The sequence below is a fragment of the Parasteatoda tepidariorum genome, chromosome 3 (assembly GCF_043381705.1).
Source record: "Parasteatoda tepidariorum isolate YZ-2023 chromosome 3, CAS_Ptep_4.0, whole genome shotgun sequence".
Lineage (NCBI taxonomy): Eukaryota > Metazoa > Arthropoda > Arachnida > Araneae > Theridiidae > Parasteatoda > Parasteatoda tepidariorum.
In genome coordinates this window covers 45691460-45709540 of record NC_092206.1, presented here as the reverse complement: position 1 = coordinate 45709540, position 18081 = coordinate 45691460, and the positions used below count along the sequence as shown (strand labels likewise).

Here is an 18081-nt window from a genome sequence, read left to right as displayed (position 1 = left end):
AAGCACTGTAAAAAAATAAAATTGTTGAAGTGGATAATACTGTTTATTGCATTTTCTTTTTTACTCATTTTTATGCAATATGTTTGTACGTTTTTTCTTTTACTAATCTAATGCAACTACGCTGTAGTCACTAACTTTTGATTTTTGAATTTAAATACTTTTAGTGTCATAATATCATTTTAGTGTCATAACACGCATAACAAAAGTTTTTTTAATTCTTCTTTTAAAGAAAGAAAACTGTTACATTAAACTTATATATTATGTGTACGAAATTTTGCTTAAAAATAAGTTTTAACTGAAAAAAAAATCATTGAAAGATGCACTCACCTGTAACAATAGTGTACCAATTAGGATAAGAATTCGAAGGAAAAATGGGCGTAACATACGGGGCACGTACACCATTTTCAGCCAATTTTTTGAATCCTGGAAGTTTGGCCATGTCAGGATAATCCCATCGACAACCATCCACAAGAATTAAAAGTAATTTATCTGTCCCGATTCTAGATGATCGTTCACTATTATAATATCCCTCTGTAGGAGAAGCAAAAAGCGCCGAAAACAGGAAAAACAACACCGCGAAAGTCATAGCATGTGTTCCCGTTTCCGGGAGAAGTTGGGAAGTGAGCGTCAGTTGATTAGCGCTTCGGATCGTCGTCTGACTGTATTCGTTCACCACATTTTGCACTCCTCGGTCTTTTGAAGGAATGGCAGGGATTGGTTTCCCTTAGTGCTATGTATTATGATGTGAGGGAAGATATAAAAATTGACCATTTGAGATCAGGAAATAGTTTATATTTAATGTTGAAAAATTTAAACATTCAAGATTAAAATAATTTTAAATGCAATTTTAGTCAAAAACTTAAAATTCGTGGAAAAAATATTTTTAAGCTAACCAATTCTTTAAGGTTATTCAAAAATGTTTTCCTTTATTTTACCCACAATAACATTTAATTCTAGTAAAAAAAGATAAGTTTCATTGTTATTTTTATACACTGGGTAAAGTTTTTGTGATGTAAGAAACATGTAATTTCATAAAAAAATTAATATTTTGGAGTGTAAATGCTAGACTGTAAAAAAAAGAAAAAAATTTCAGCAATTTTGGGCAAAAAATAATAATTAGTGTTAACCTTGCAAGCAACCCTCAACATGCGTTGTAGCATTTCTAAATGAAATTGGCTGCAATATTTCAGGTGCAAAAAAATAAATAAATGCTTAAAAACATTATTAGTTGCTGAGGCTTTTATTAGCATCAAGACTTAGCTTTTTTTGTTTAACTTATTCCATCCTCTCTCTGTATCTCTTTTCATATTATAAAATAATAATTAGAAACTATTTTGCAAATTAGTTTCTTTTTTTTCCCTTAAATAAAAAAGCAAACACCAAATTTCATCTGTATTCTTTCTGCTTATCTGTTTTTAGAATTCATTTTTCGGTATTATCTTTCGAATAACTTAATCCAGTTGAAGAATTTTGACCATTTTTATTGCTTTACTTTTTCATTCCTAAATACTGATTATTATTATAATACAATAATGTACTAGTCAAAGATAGCAGAATTAAGGCACTGAGCTGTCAATGAATACGACCAAGGTTCTATCTCTTGCAAACGCTTGTAACTTACCCAGCATTATATCGATGGCTACCAGCTTACTTGTGAGTTAATGTAATCGGCAGGTTTCAGAGGCAAAATAAATAGATTGAATGAATTGATTTTTAGTTTAGAAATTTCTTATTTGGATCCATGTGCGCATTATACACTAAGATATGATATAAATATAAAAAATATGAAAAAAAAATTTTTTGGAAAATGCTGGAGGAGGACTTTTTAAAAAATACCAAAAACCGATCTCCTTTCAAAATCACATAGCTTTGTCGAATGTTATTTTTTTTTCATTACTCTTGCTTTATAAAATTTATAAAAACTCAACTAAAGGAACAGATAACTCTTTAGGCATAATACTAATGTCAGATATTTTACAGCAAATATCGACACTTACTACAAATTTGGCAACAAAAGCCGAAAAGTTGCAATTAGTTATTTTTATTTTATCTGTAAAATATAAAATAATAGTTTACTCAGCTAGTTCGTAGCCTTTTCCATAGACATAAGTATGGAAAACATTCATGCAAAACTTCAAGTAATTCTAATTAAAATATTTGAAGATATTGCATTTAAAATGAAGGAAAATAACCGAAAATTGATTTTGAGGAAAAGAACAAAAAAAGTACAGTTATCAATAGAATAACAAAAAAAATATTTTTTCCATCATCATCAGTTCTGTATAATTTGACGTAGAAACAAAACTTTATGGGTTTTAAAAAGAAAAAAAAACTTCTAAGTTTTACCTTAGTTAAAAAAAAAAAAATAAATCAAAGGATTTTGTAGTCAAAATCGACTTAAAAGTCGGGTACCTTAAAAGTGGCTTGTGCGCACTGATATAATGCCAAAATCATTCCGTTGATTTTCTTAAATAAGCACTACCACATATTTATTATTTTCATTTAAATTACAAAATAATGTCATTTTTCATAAAGTACAGTAAAAAATATTTGCGGGAAAAAGTCTTAAATACAGATTATCTTTGAAAAGTGTGGATACTTCGATAGTAGAAATACTTTTTTATAATGTTACGCTTTATTTTTTTATGAGTGATTTATATGAAACAAATAATTTTTTTTACAAGCATCAACGAAGCTTAGAGCAGAAACATCTAAAATAACGATGTCACAAACTAAAAAAGAAAGAAAGAGAACACGTGAAGGAATGGAATGCAGTTAGCAGTTTTTCAGAATAATGTCCTGATTCCATTCACTTGATTAGATCTCACAACACTTTAATCAATCGAAAAACAATAATCGGAACTCATCTTCAGGTTTTCTTATCCGGCAATGATGACGTCACGTCTCTTGCTAATTACGTCACAGTAACTACATCATACCACATTTGGGCGGAACTAAGTCAAAGGAAATTTATTGCTTTCAAAACTTGTAAGACGGAGTATTAAAAGTTCTTTTCTGAGTTAGGATAGCATCGACTTTTCTTGGAGTATTTTGTGGTCTCTTATTTTTATATTTCCTTGTTGAAATGTTTTGTTTTTTGCTACATTATCAAATAGATGTTGAAAAATAAAAACATTGTTTGATATTTTCACATTTCATAGTTAAATAGTATCCATATAGAAGGTTTAAATTTTTAATTCACATTATACAGTTATTCAATTTCGCTTAAATTTCGAATCTTTATTTGTTTAATGAGATGGAAATATTTCTAAACTTTATCATTGAAAGTTGTTTCATACTTTACGGAAATAATAAGTAGTTCTTTTTTTGTTTAACGTTTTGCAAGAAGTAATCTTTTGAATAAAATGTCGTATATTTGAGACCTAAAATGTTCAGTTCAGAGTGTTTGATAGTCTTTTATTTTCTCCTTATGGCAGACACACAAAAGGACAAAATTAGAAGGATAGAGAGATTTTTCATCCTTTCTTATAAGGTTATCTTCTCTGTTTTTCTTTACTGGATCAACATCACTGTGGTGAGATAGTTTAGAGATTGCTATTTGAAAGCCAGTTTTAAGTCTCAGGTAGGGATTGATACTTAAAATTTTTGATTTTGTTGGAATTCTTATGATATTTTTATATGAAACAATAAGACATAAGTTTATACTTTTTTTTATTTTTGAGAAAAATAAATTTTTTCGGAGATTTGTGATATCAAAACTGCAGATCCTCTGAAATTTTAAGAAAAACACATCAATTTACAAGAGGCAATACTTTTTGAGAAACGAGTGTATTACGACACTGACCACCACTATTCCAACGTTCACATTAACTATGACATAAATACTTTTTGTGGACTTTTAGATTGAAGGCCAAACTTCAGTCAGAAATCTTCAAAATAAAATGCAATATTCTTAGGCTTTAACCGTCAAAATCTACTAGTACCAACAGATTACCACAAAAATGCATATTTCTGTAAATACATATCAATAAGTGGTATTTCCAAAAAATAACTAACATATGCCTGGTGTATATTTAGCATAACCTTAATGTTGAACTTAGAATAATTAAAAAATCGAAGTTTTACTGAATTTTCAAGGTCATTAACTGCTTTCGTCACTACTGAGTAAATATTAAAATTTTCTGGAAAAGAAGCCTTTTGTGTAGCAGAAACAAAATCAATACACAGACCAATGGTTAATGGTTTAATTTTTTTATAATATAGCCCTAACGTTTGAGACCTGTTCGTGAGTAATTAAATATGGAAATAGTTATGAGAATGCAGTAAATTGTTTTAAAAGACGCAATTTAGGCCCAATTATCTGAAGTTAACACTTTACCTCAGATGAGCTGGAGTCTCAATCTAGTACTTACTGAAGGGGAAGGGACAAAGGTGGGGGACTAACACTTTGCTATCTAGGTAAGCAACGTATTATTTCGATATCTAATAGATCAAAAGTTAGAAAAGCTCTTGTGAATACAAAAGCTTTTTCATACAGTACATTGCTGTGCAAAAAAAGCAAAGTTTTAGATCCTATGAATTTTTTAGGATTAATCAAATAAGGAAAAACCAAGTCAAATGAAATCGAAGCCTATCTATTACAAATAGTATTAGAAGTATCAAATATGTAACACATTAATATGGACATATTAACTGTTTTTAAATAACAACATTCAATAGCCTCAAACCAGATCTAATAGTATTTTTTTTAATGGCGGGCACTTGGGGTTTGTCCCATTGGCCACAAAAATGCCAGAACTGCTACTCTCTTTTTGTTATCCAGTGGACACCTGTGGGGAAGGCACGACGGTGGAGAAGCGTCGCCCACGTCACACAACCACAAACCCGTTTATAGGGCGGGTCACATTCACATAAAGGACATAGAACGCAGAGAGAGAAAGAGACATCCATGCCCTGAGCAGGATTCGAACCCGCGGCCAATGGCTCCGCAGTCAGACACGCTAACCACTCGGCCACCTGGTCGGCAGACCTAATAGTATGACAGAAAATAAAAATCAGTAAGTAGTCGGCGAGCGAGCGAGGCACATGATTGTGCAGCATGTGCATAAGCAAAATAGAGAAGTTACGCATTTTCTCGTAGCATTTTCCACGTAAAAATTCGTTGGTTCTGAGAATGTTCTGTTTTTTTCTGTAGTCATTGGACTGAGCAGAAAATCTATGTGAAAGAGCACAAAATCTCTTTTTTATGATTCAACTTACTATTGAAATTATAAAATCACCGAACTTATTTATTTATTTTTAATAGCAAACAGGTTGAAATAAGAGCTAGATTTCTAAGATTCAAAATGATATACAAAATTTTTAACAAAGATTTAAGTTTTATTAAATAAAATTTTGTAGAACATTTAAATCACAAAGCTTAAGTTAAGTTTGAGTTTAAAATCACGAAGCTTTGAAAAGTTCTTTATCGAATTTGTGTTTTTCACATAGTTTGAAATTTGTAAATTTAATCTTAACTGAAACTAAAGGAAATACATTTTCCTTTCTCCTTTAAAAAAACATTGGAAAAAAACTAAAACAAATATTTTAACGAAAAATCAATTTTTTTTCCTTCAAAAGCTAGAGCTGTTCGAGCTTTAAAATTGAAAATTTCTTTGCGAATTGTAGTAAGGTTAGCGCTACGGTTAACGTAATATAAACGCTTAACAAAATCTAATAATAAGCAAATTCTCATAAAAAATATTGTTTTTAAAGTCCTCTAATTGCTGCTAAAAATTTGTTGCTTTAAAAAAAAAATTTGCTGAAAAAAGAAAATGAGTAACCTGATACTTTTCTTATTTAGAAATTCTCTCTCTTTCTTTTTCTTTTCCTTAAAAACTTAGGAGAAAATAACAAACATTATAAATAGTAAACCATCAATCTGAAAAATATCACTGAGTTAAAAGAAATACTTTTTATATTAGTTTATTAATAAACATGCTAATGATTCAAATCGACTGCTTTATTTTAATTTACAAAAAGCAAACTGCTTTTTTTATCATGTCTTTTTTCTTTTTTACTGAACTTTATAATGATGTTTTTTTTATTATAATGACGAAAGTTAAAAAATAAAGAATAAAGTTGAAAATACGATACAAAAGTTTTGCATTACAAAAAAACTATTTTCGGAAAAGATGAATATCAAGTATGCATGTAAAAAAAATTTACTTCTGCATAAAAAGAAATCTTCGAAATAAATATGTAAAAAATAAACTTCAGTAAGACAACATATCTTTTTACTACTATTGTTTTTCGTTCGAAAGTTGTTACTTAAAAATGAAAATTGTTTTTTCTTAATTTAGCACATTAGTGAATTTTATGCAGTCAAGAATCATTAATCTAAATATAGTTAATAATTATTAAAAATTAATATTTCATTAAGTTATTCAATAAAACTTACGGGCAATTCAGACGGGTTGGTGGATTGCTCACATTACAAGTGTAACAAAATATCTGACGCCCTTCTATGAAAGAACCATCATATACATCCTCCGTATGCCGACCGTCTTTGCTAAAAGATGACCGGGGCTTAAAAGATAATTTCCATTTAATAGAACTCTTTTAACCCCTTAACAGTGACATATATTTAGAAAAACGGACCAAATATGGAAAAATTTTTGATTGTTCAATTCTGTTTTTTACATTATTATAAAAGTTAGAAAAAGGTTTTTTATTACTAAAATAGAAATTTGAATGCAATAACTTCTGTATTTATAATTTTTACATGCACATAAAAATAAATGGATTATCAATTACAGCAAATTAACCAAAATTTCGTAGCTAAATATAATATAACTAGTATAATATAATAAAAAAAAGCACAACAACACGATTTTCAATGCACAAATTTTACAAATCTTTTACAGTATGGTATATCCCAAAAACCCCACCCACATTTCCTTCCCTTGGTTGAAGTCTTAATCGGTGAAAAACTAGGGCTACTAATGCCATCTATTAGGAAAATAGTAAATTAAGTATCTTAGAGTAGAAACAATGTAGCTTGGACTTCACAAAATACAAACGTTAATTATACTGGCATCGCAAATACCGCACGTAGTAGTTGCCTGAGCGACACTGGCAAGGAGTTTAACCTCGTGAAGCTCACATTTATGCAAATTACTTTTTATTTGCAATATTTTTAATAACTAATTTTACATTGAAGTGTTTTGGTGGACAAAATAGTAGAGTAAGGCAGGATAGCCACATTATGGAAAACTTTTAAAACTGGTTGAAAATGTGGAAACAAAATGCTTTAACAAAGGGGAAGATCGGCTTATGTCCATTTTTCACAAAAATGACGATTAGGTTGCAATCTCTTGTATTTTGTGAATTGCAAAGTTTTGACGCATCAACAACTTGAAAAATCACTTCTCCCCGACAGTTAATGCAGAATAAAGAAGTTGAGTCGTGCATTGAAAAAACTGTTCTTGTCTGCCTTAAATTTCCTTTCTTTTTGTTTCTTCTTTTTTTTTCTCTTTTTTTTCGGAATTGACTTTTATGGACATAAACCGTTCTTCCATTTTGATATTAAATTACGATTGACCAGATATATTCGTAAATTATTGTTACAACTGACCAACTAAATTCCTAAAATAGACGTTAAGTCAAAGCTTATGAAATTTACAATAGTCTCATATTGTATCTGTCACCTCTGTTAAAATTTTTCCACATTGTTGCTACCCTTAGTAAACAGAGGAAAAATTTTAATGTTGAAAAACATAAACTGCGAATTCACTTTTCTGTATTTCTTATTACAAATAATTGATCACATTACTGTGAGTTTTCTAAATTCTTGGTATAATTGTATTCTGCATTGCAAAAACTAAATTTTCTTAAGAGTTTAATTACGCAGATGCCTTGCAAATAAGTATCCTAGTATCTTTTGTTTCACATATCATACACACACTATAAAAAAAATTCGTATCAAATTGCAGTTATAAGTACCGGCAATCAGGTTGCCGGTTCTTTCTACCGTAAAATCCATTTTTGACGGAGCATGTTAGGTTATGCATGACGGAGCACAAAAAGTCTAACATACCGTAATTTTTGAAATAATAATTACCTTAAAATCACTCTAATTAAATAAACAATTACGGTATAATATTTTACGGTAAAATAAATTGCACGATAATATGGATTTTGCGGATGAAGCACCCAAGAGTGCGGGTACTTTATACCGTAATATGATTCGGAATTTTTTTCAGTGTACTGAGTGGAGGTTTTTATGAAATTAATTCTGATTATGAAATTAATTCTGATTATGAAATTAATTCTGATTATGAAATTAATTCTGATTAATTCTGATTATGAAATTAATTCTGATTATGAAATTAATTCTGAACCCTTCATTACTAACTCATCAATAGATTATCCAATAATTATTCAAATAATAATGTTTGATTAAAAATATGTATTTTGAAATATTTCACTGATACCGAACTTGAATTAAATAAGAAATATTCTATCATTTTACCATCATTTTTTATGAGCAATAGCTCAAAAAAATTGAGGAAATAGTTCGAAATTGGTTTTTCAATAAATTAATTGGATCTGTATTGTGAGGAAATAGTTCGAAAATGGTTTTTCAATAAAATTAAGTGAAACGTTCGAATAAACGCTCTATTTGTATTAACGAACTAAAACTTTAAAAACGATGAAATTGAGAGGTAAAATGTTAATGGAAATGAATATGTATCACACTATTCTGACAAGCCGAAACCGTTTGAAACAAACTTCTATTAGATTTTTGAAATTTTGTAAATGAATAAAATCAAAATGCATTAGAGCTCGTCCTTTTGCGCGTTCAACACATAAATATGTTGCATCAGAAATTGCTTTGACAACTTCTAACATTTTCCCTAGAGCCTACTTTTTTCATAAATATTTGTTGCGACGCAAACTCATATTATTTTCGTTTTTTACTTTCTAAATGTAAAAAACAAATCTAAAATTGAAAGTTACAAATTTGTATTTCTGCAAAATTCTCATATTTTAAAGCATGCATTTTTTTTGCATAACATGCAGATTGATATCATAGTAACATCGAATCTTCTATAAAAAATTTTAACAGAGGAAGCGAGAATTCTGTTTGAAGAATTCGTTTAGATTTCTTGTTTTATGCGAATGTAGCAGTTCCGATATATTTAAAGTATTGATCTGTGACTTTTTTATGGACACATACATTTCCATACAAAAATTTATTTTGATAAAAGTAAAAAGTTATTTTCCCGAAAATGTGTGAAAATTATTGTATAATTATTTTCTTTGCATTTATAATGATGAAATAACTTGCAATATTTTATTTAAAGGAAATATTTTTTTTATTTCTAACTGTTCTATTTTTATTTCTATCTTTTTCATCAAAGTAATTACGATTTGCTGTTTGTTCTATACAGTACTTTTTTAGATTTGACAAATCCTGCTAACTTTGCAATTTTGACTAACAAATTTGCAAATCCCATTTTAACATTTAAATAGTTAAATAAAATTTAAATAGTTAATCATTTAAAATTATTTTAATATTTAAACATTTGAAAAGGAGATTTCGCAATTAGATTGAGTTTTTTCCCTTTCTAATTATGAAATTTCTTCTTTCAATTTCTTTACTATCCTTTTTTACATTTCATATCCCCTATCAATTTTTATACAAGTTTTCTGTAATATCCTGAATTTTCTGTAATTTCTCCTACTTTTCTTTCAACATAGTTTATATATTAATCATGCACTATTTTTTAACTAAAAATTAAGAAAATATGTTTCTATTAATAATTTTTACATGTTCTTTTCCGGCTCGTATTCCGAAATTCTGGAATTTTGAAACATTAATTGAAATTGTCAAAAGTTAAAAAATTAATTAAATTTATTAAGAGTTTTAATATACACATATTTTGAAATAATAGTTACTGGTATTGAAATAGATAATAATAGGCAGTTAGTATCTATTTCAATCAATACCAGTAAGAGATAAGAATCAAAAAATACGCAGCACAAGTCGTATTATTGTAATATTTTTTTTCTCAATAATTTGATATCCTAAAAGGAAAATCCATTATTGTTTGAACAGGTTTTATTAATGTTTATCTATTATATGGGAATATAAGTATTTGGTACCTTCTATACACCTGGTACCTGGATTAAGCTTTTTATTTGATGCAGCATGCATTTGATACATTTGCTACGTTCTTACATCCGATAGATGTCCTTACATACACATCCTTATATCAAATACATATGAACCTTTAATAAAGCTATTTAAGTTTCAAACTTACATCCAATACGGTATAAATACAAATTTTCAGTATAAAAATGTTTTTATGTTGCCACTAAACAGTAGCAATCAGTTATTTTACACATTTCATAGTTGGTTAACTAGGCTGATCCGTTAAGGCCTCCAAAACTATCATTGTAAACTGCAAACTATCTAGATAATACGCTCATTACATTAAAAGTACTTGTTAAAGTGAAATTGAGATCTTTTCTGGAACAACAGCAATGTTTCTCAAAAAACATTATGTTATTTATTTATTTTTTGTTAGCTATCTAAGAAATATCAAACAATTAACACATTTGTTGATCGAATCGATCATCAATCAATCGCCCTAAACACTAAAATGCAAATGGTTTAAAAAACTATTATAATTAAGGAAGCTAACATTATATCATATATTTATTTTTCAATGCCTAAAGAATCAAGTTAGTTAATACAACCAATCAACAAATTAGTTTGAAGAATGAGAGAAGCAAACTCCCGAAATTTAACGTCACCATTTAATGCACATATTACCTAGGTAAATATGGAAACACTTCATTTTTCATTTTAACAGTTAATCTGCAGACTAATCCTAGTTAATCTGCAGATCAGCTAGATAATATGCGTATTGACTGTTTTCGTATTAGCATTCACAGTAACCTTCAACAGTAACATTTATATTGAAAATTGGTACAATGAGAGTTCTCTATCATTATCTACTTCTAATTTTGAAAAGAGGATTATGCTTAACCTTATTCAGTATTAATTCCCACAACTGGAAAATTTGTCTCAATCTTATATAGTAAATATATTTTGGTTCTGGTATCCATTTTAAATCTGTAGATTATCTAGGTAATGTGCATATTGACGGCTTTCGAGCTTCAGTGGTAACATTTATGTTGGAAATCGGTATAATGAAAGTTCTCTGTCNATTAATAGTTAGCACTAATTAATTAGCATATTTGAGGTCACCCCCAGGAACCATTAAGATTAACACTTAGTTCGTGAAAATCCGATCATTAGAACGAAAATTATTCAGGGTGATATCTTTTTTTTTTTGCCGACTGTACATAGCTGACACAACTGGAAAATTTGTCTCAACCTTATTTTGTACAAATATTTTGGCTCTGGTATTCTTCTTAAATCTGCAGATTAGCTAGGTAATGTGACGGCTTTCGAGCTTCAGTGGTAACATTTATGTTGGAAATTGGTATAATGAAAGTTCTCTGTCAATATCTATTTCTAATTTTGAGAAAAGGATTATGCTTAACCTTATTCAGTGCATAACTCACACTACCGTAAAATTTGTCTCAATCTTATATACAAATATTTTGGTTACGGTATTCATTTCAAATCATTATCTCATCAAGTACGTGAACCCTTTTGAAATCATTTATGAATTCTAAAAGTATTATTGAATTTGACAAGTACTATTATAAAATGAATTTAATAATAACGGAAATTTGTGTTGTTAGTAAAAGATTATTTATTAACTAAGAATAAAACTAGCGTATTAAAAAGTAAAGATAATACCAATAAGGTTTGATGTTCATTTAAAGCCAGTTTATTAAATTAGGAATAATATAATTATATTACACAATTAAAAAAAATAAATATGAGAATAAATCTAAAACAATCTGAGAAAAGAACTACACATATTACAAAATAAAACTGTTAATTTTATAGTATATTTAAACAATTTATGAGATAAGAATAAAAGATATTATAAAATTAAAGTAATAATAATATAAACTGTTACTGCTTCTTACGAAAGTTTTTGAGGTAAAAATAAAACAAAAATAATACTATTCGATATTGTTTCTTTATCAAAAATTATGAGATAAAAATAAACACATTACAAAATGAAAGTATTGATTTTAAGTAATGTTGTGTTTTACAAGATAATCATAAGCTTAGGATAAAACAAATATTTTATAAATTTAAAATAATAATAATGACAGAAACTGCAATTGTTTTAAAAAGAGTTTAAGAGAGTTACATAAAAGTAAATAAACACAAATAAACAAAAGTAAATTTATTAAGCTAAATATGTTAGATATTGCTTTTTTTTAAAAGAAACGCATGATATAGGAATATGATGAACATATACAAATAATAATAATATAATTGTTGTTGTTTTAAAGGAAAACATTCATATTTCCTTTAAAGACAATTACAAAATAAGTATAACTAAGAGTAGAATTAAAACTGTCAATCTTTCTTGAAAAATCAAACTCATTTACCCTTAATGTTCTTTCATTTTAAACACTGTCAATATTTGTACGTTTATCTTAAGCTACAGTAAGCGTACAATTGAAGAAAAAAGCACAGAATCTTTTATTTGCTCAATTTATGTTAGTTACTTAACTCAAACAATAAGAAAATTCATGTTTTATGCAAAATTATGCAAAACAATAATATAAAACATCTTCTCTTCCATTTGTTTTCTATTGAACAAACTATTTCAGAACCTAAATCAGAGAAAATATTACATATTCTGACATAAATTTTCATTTAAGGGGGAACTAGGGTACGTTTCTTTCATTTTCTTGAGACTGTGATATTACTTTGAAAAGCAAACATCACCTCTATGAAGTTCATAAAAGTTCTATTACTTTTTTAAAAGAAAGAATCTTAGAACTGTGAATGCCAAAACTGTTTGTTATCCCATTCATAAATTTAACTTTTCATGTTTGAACAAGCTTATCGTAAAAGTTAGAGTTGAGGGGAAAAATTTAACTTTCAGCTCCTCTTTTGGGAATTATTTTTTTGAGTGCAAAATTCTGATCTCCGGTAATATTTTCTGAAAAAAGAATGTTCTGCCAACATTTTTTAAAATTGTTTTGGTGGAATATAAGTATACCAGCGAAATATCTCTGATTTGCGTGTCAAAACTGTTTGAAGATTTTTGTGTTGGAATTCGTCAAAAGTTTTTCCGATGTAAAAATCAGTGATGATCAAATCAATGTTTAGTGATTGTAAATTATTCAGTATCAAAAATAAGTCGTTTCATTTTTATAAATATCCTAATTCTTACTTTTTTATATAGAAGTAAAAAATTATTTGATGATTTTTATGAGCATTTGAGAATGAACACTGTAGAAAATGGATATGCAAATTTCATCACTTTTTACGAAACCGTTTCTTGGTATATGCTCCGAGTAAAAATTTTGTCAAAATGACGAAATAACTATCGTCACTTCTTCGAGGAAGCAAATTCAATATTTCGTCTATCTAGTTTTTACCTTTTAAAAATCATATGCATCGAACTTTCCAATAATCACTTTATCGTGGGCACCATATTAGTGAATCAATGTCGCAGAAATAATATTAGAAATACTGATAGAACAGAGAAATAAACTACACTCATGCCCGGAGCGGGATTTGGACCCTGATACTTCCAGGTATGAGGACAACTCTTAGACCACCATACAATCCATTCCTCTTTATAGTCACTTTTTTTCGATCGTCTACTCTTCATTCTAGTTTGGTCATTTTAGTTAACAATCACCCACAATGCAGTATGATGAGGTTTCGGAATTGAAAAGACATTTTCGTCATTTCATGCATTTGAGAATTCGCTTTTCATCACGAATCACGTGATTTTGTGGCAAAATGATTTTGAAAGTTAACAAAATACAGCTCAAGGATTGTTGAATCCTCAAATGTGAGAGTTTTGTTTTTGACAGTGAAAATATTTTTCTTCATCAAAAATTTTCTTCACAAATTTTCAAACCAAAGTTTGACTTACTAAATTTCGTTTCGAATTTTGAAATACATTTTTTCAGAAGCACATTTTTAAAATTGAGATTTACAGTTTTTCTGAGATGATTTTTTATTTAGGTAAAAGACTTGTAATTAATTTGAACTAATCCTAAACTAAAATAAAAAAATGTTCGAAAATTTAGCATTTTTTTATTTTGTGAAAATTAAAACAAATAACAAGAGATTAGGTCATTTTGTTTTTAAAAAAATTATTAGATTCAGAGAAATTTAATTACCAATCTAATATCTAAACTCTTGTCAAAAAGATAAGGGACAAACACGCTTTTACGAATATTCCAGAAACAGAGAACATCAACTGGGAAAATTTTATATGAAAATAAATCTAAGTATGACAAAACTATGTTGAAAAGATAAGTAGCATAAATTCTAAATCACAAGTACATAATTATTGAATCAGATATTAAACAAAGGATATTACGAAATGGCACTTGTGAAGGACGCCAGTGTTAAATTAATTCAAAGAAAATGTTGATCCTAGATAGTTTTTGTTTAAAAAAAAACCTAATTTTAGTCTAAATATACTTTTATCCAAAACAAAATTATCGTATCGCATGTAAGATTTAAATGGCATTAGTTACTGTAATTTATATAACTAATGCACAATAAAAGCACTGCAATACTACAACAATTAAGGGTTTTAGTAATTTACTTCTAAATATAAAATAGTTAAAATGGCGAAATGAAAAATATTTCTCATCTTTAACCATTGAATTTATCTTAACGACACCGCATTAGCTTCTTGTTTTATATTCACAATCGATAAAAAAGACAATTTTAATGATAAATACACATGAAAGAACGGATAAAATTTTAATGCACTCATGTAACAGAAAATAATGTTTCAGAGGTATGCAGTTTAATGGGGTAATAAAGATGATTTGTTGAAATTTGATTACGTATTTTAGAAACAGATGACAGAAAATGAATTGAAGCGTATATATAATATTCATTTTCAACATTAATCCCATTGGGAGGAATAGAGTGTGCCAAATTAATAAATGAAGTGATAAAAGAGATTCCGCTACGAAATAATGATGGCGTTTCACAGGAGTTGCTCCTTTTTGTTTAACGAATATTCCTCACTAGTTTAAACTTTTATCTAGCAGGTAAAATTAATCGAAAAAAGAGAAAATTAAATAATGAGAAACTTTTCCTTTTAAAGCTAAAGCAAATATTGTACATTATAAGTATTGTGTTAAATTTCACATAAATGGTAACTGTAAATATAAGTCTACCTTATAATTCATTTTTAAAAGAACTAAAAAATTATTATCCCTAAGTATTATAAACATGTTAAAAGAGTCATTACGGAATCTTCGCCGTCTTCCATTAAACACTGAAGATTTTTTTTAAATATTTGAAACTTTATGAAAAGAGGATTTTTAGTTCCCTTGATTATTTATATACCACCCCAATTTCAACCTCAAGTAGCTGCCTTTAATAAGTATTTTGAAAATACATTAGAAAACATCTAAGAAATTACTTACATTTACGTCATTTTGCATTACTTGCATTTTGCTATTACTTACATTTACGTCATTTTCCGGTCAATTGCTCATTATGTCAAATTTATGTCAGATGCTCATAACTATAACTCTCTCGCTATCTCTTTACTAAAAACCCCACTTTTTAATTCTCTTTTATTCACCAACCTCAAAATCTAAAGTTCGGATCATGCGTTCTTAATGAGATAAATAGATAAACTTAAAAGGTTTCATTTCGATATTTAGTAACTCGAAGAAAGACATCAGGTATTCATTTTTTTCTAAACATTTCTGGTTGGGAAAAAAACCCCTATAATTTTGGTATTAAATTTAAAAATATGCGGTATTTAAACCATTTATTTGGTGATTGTTCTGCTCATATGGTAACGCTCTACCGGAAATTCTGATTTTAAAAATAATATTTGTTATTACCCCACATTTAGTAAAAAAATACAAAGTTAAAGAGTAAATTTATCAATATTAAAAGTAATTTTACGTATTTAGGTCATGCTCTAAGGTCCCTAAGACAAATTTTAGAAAAATAATCAAATTTTATGATAATTTTTTTTTTTTATAGTTACTCTTACCGAAATCATTGCCAAGGTAGGAACTACAGAGGTTCTTGATTTTCCCACAAAACCAGAAACGCGGTAAATTTTACCATATTCTGATAACTTTGAACATACTTTACTTCTCAGTGGATTATCGGAGTAAGTAGAGGTTATCAGCTTAATTATTTTTATCAATATCTTGCATAAGAAGAATAAAAAAAGGAACATTTTAAAAGTGTGGCTATAACTATCAGAGAAAACTGTGTCATGTTTCAAACTTGAAAATACATACTAAAAAAGTTCTTCTTGAACTTACTGTCTCAAAATTAAATTATGAACATTTTAAATTATATTGATTTTTTTTTCTCTTTGAAATAACTGATGAACAAAATGAGTTGAAGTCAAAAAAATAAGTAATGTTATTCTTAGGTTCTTGTGTTTTCGGTTACATTTATCGGAAATGACTGTGAATGATGTTTTAAACATGTTTATCAAACCTAATTTTTTAAAGGGTACTTACAATTATTTATGTACTTCATTTATAGTGAATTAAAAATAATTGAATTATTAAATATAAAACTATTAATATCGAATGCTAAAAATTCTGCAACAAAAATTTTTTACATCTTTATCTAAGTATTGTTTTATGCTAGATACGGAAACTAAAACTCATTTGCCAATTCGATGAAAATTATTAATTTAGAAAACACATTACAGTTGCTTTAAACTCCTGTTTTTAGCATTACCTCTTTTTAATTACATGAAATGCTATTTAATTCACCTCTTTTTTAATAAACCGTAAAAAAAAACTATTTCGATTTAAAACAGAACATAAAACACACTTTAAAAAACGGTAATATGTTATTTTATGTACCTAAAACGAACTGAATTTTTTAATATTTCGAAAGATTGATGCTGTATTGTTCAAAAAAAGATGAATCAGGTTTAAATTTTTTAGACAGAAGTTATGAAACGCTATCCATCAAACTGTCATGCGTACCTTTAAAACATTTTGGGCGGATGTTGATCATTTTAGTGTAAAAGTTTACGACATAACTCACCTGGAATATTATGTTTTTAAAATGAAATACTTTTACTATCCTTTTTCTATACCAATGACATATTTGAGTTTTATTCTTTTTCTTCTCTCTATAGAACTTGTATTACAATTTTAAAACTCCCAGGGTTTTTTTTTTTTAACTGTCTGTATCATGGTCTTGGATACAGTCTTGGTAGTTGTAGCAGTTCATGGCTATGTAAGCTTAGTAGACATTTCTTGCCCTGAGATTTCTTTTTCTGGAAAAAAGAAAGAATTATTGTATGACTATATTACGTCCATCTTTTCTTTTTAATAATTAATTGGACCATCTTAATCTCCATATTTATAAACAACTATCTTCCCGCCAAAATAATGCATAACACTGATTTTTAGGCCTGACTAGTTCAGAGTCGTTAACTCTTATTATCATCTTTGTCAAAAAATTGAGCTTTTATTCTCTCATACGCATTATCTGAACATAATGAGCGTTGCTTTTACTGTGTGTTTATTGGTTGAGATAGGTTTTAGCTAGCTTTCTTTTGCAGTATTGACAAGTATAGCTTCAATTTTAAAGCGAATCAATTTTAATAACCAGTTTCAACTCGATGATCAAATTTTCTAAATGCACAACATACGGAGTGCATGCCTTATCGATATTTCTCTCACTAGAACAATGTAAACAACTCACAAAAGAGGAGTGAGCTGATGTTCTGCTTCAGTTTAATTTTAGCAAATTTGATGAAACATTCCTTTAAAATTCCTTTAAAAAATTTTAAAAAGTTGATTAATAAAATTTTTGTGATATACTTTCTACGCGGAATTGAAACCACTATATTTAAAGGTATATTATTCAACAAAATCATTCTAATTTAGTAAAAAAAATTAAATGTGTTACATTTTACTCAATTCATATGTCTTCCCCTGGAATTGAATACAGTGTAGACATGTCCACTCTAGCTCCACCAGTTCACC

At 28.0% G+C, this 18081-nt stretch overlaps 1 protein-coding gene across 1 annotated transcript in view; it reads right to left on the bottom strand.

The window, feature by feature from the left end:
* Positions 1-677, bottom strand: part of LOC107456211 (glycerophosphocholine cholinephosphodiesterase ENPP6) — a 39940-nt gene extending 39263 nt beyond the window's left edge. Inside the window, exon 1 of the mRNA XM_016074014.3 lies at positions 328-677. Coding sequence (XP_015929500.1) covers positions 328-586 — 259 coding nt within the window. The 5' untranslated portion in view covers positions 587-677. The remainder of the gene's footprint in view (positions 1-327) is intronic.
* Positions 678-18081: the final 17404 nt, after the last annotated feature.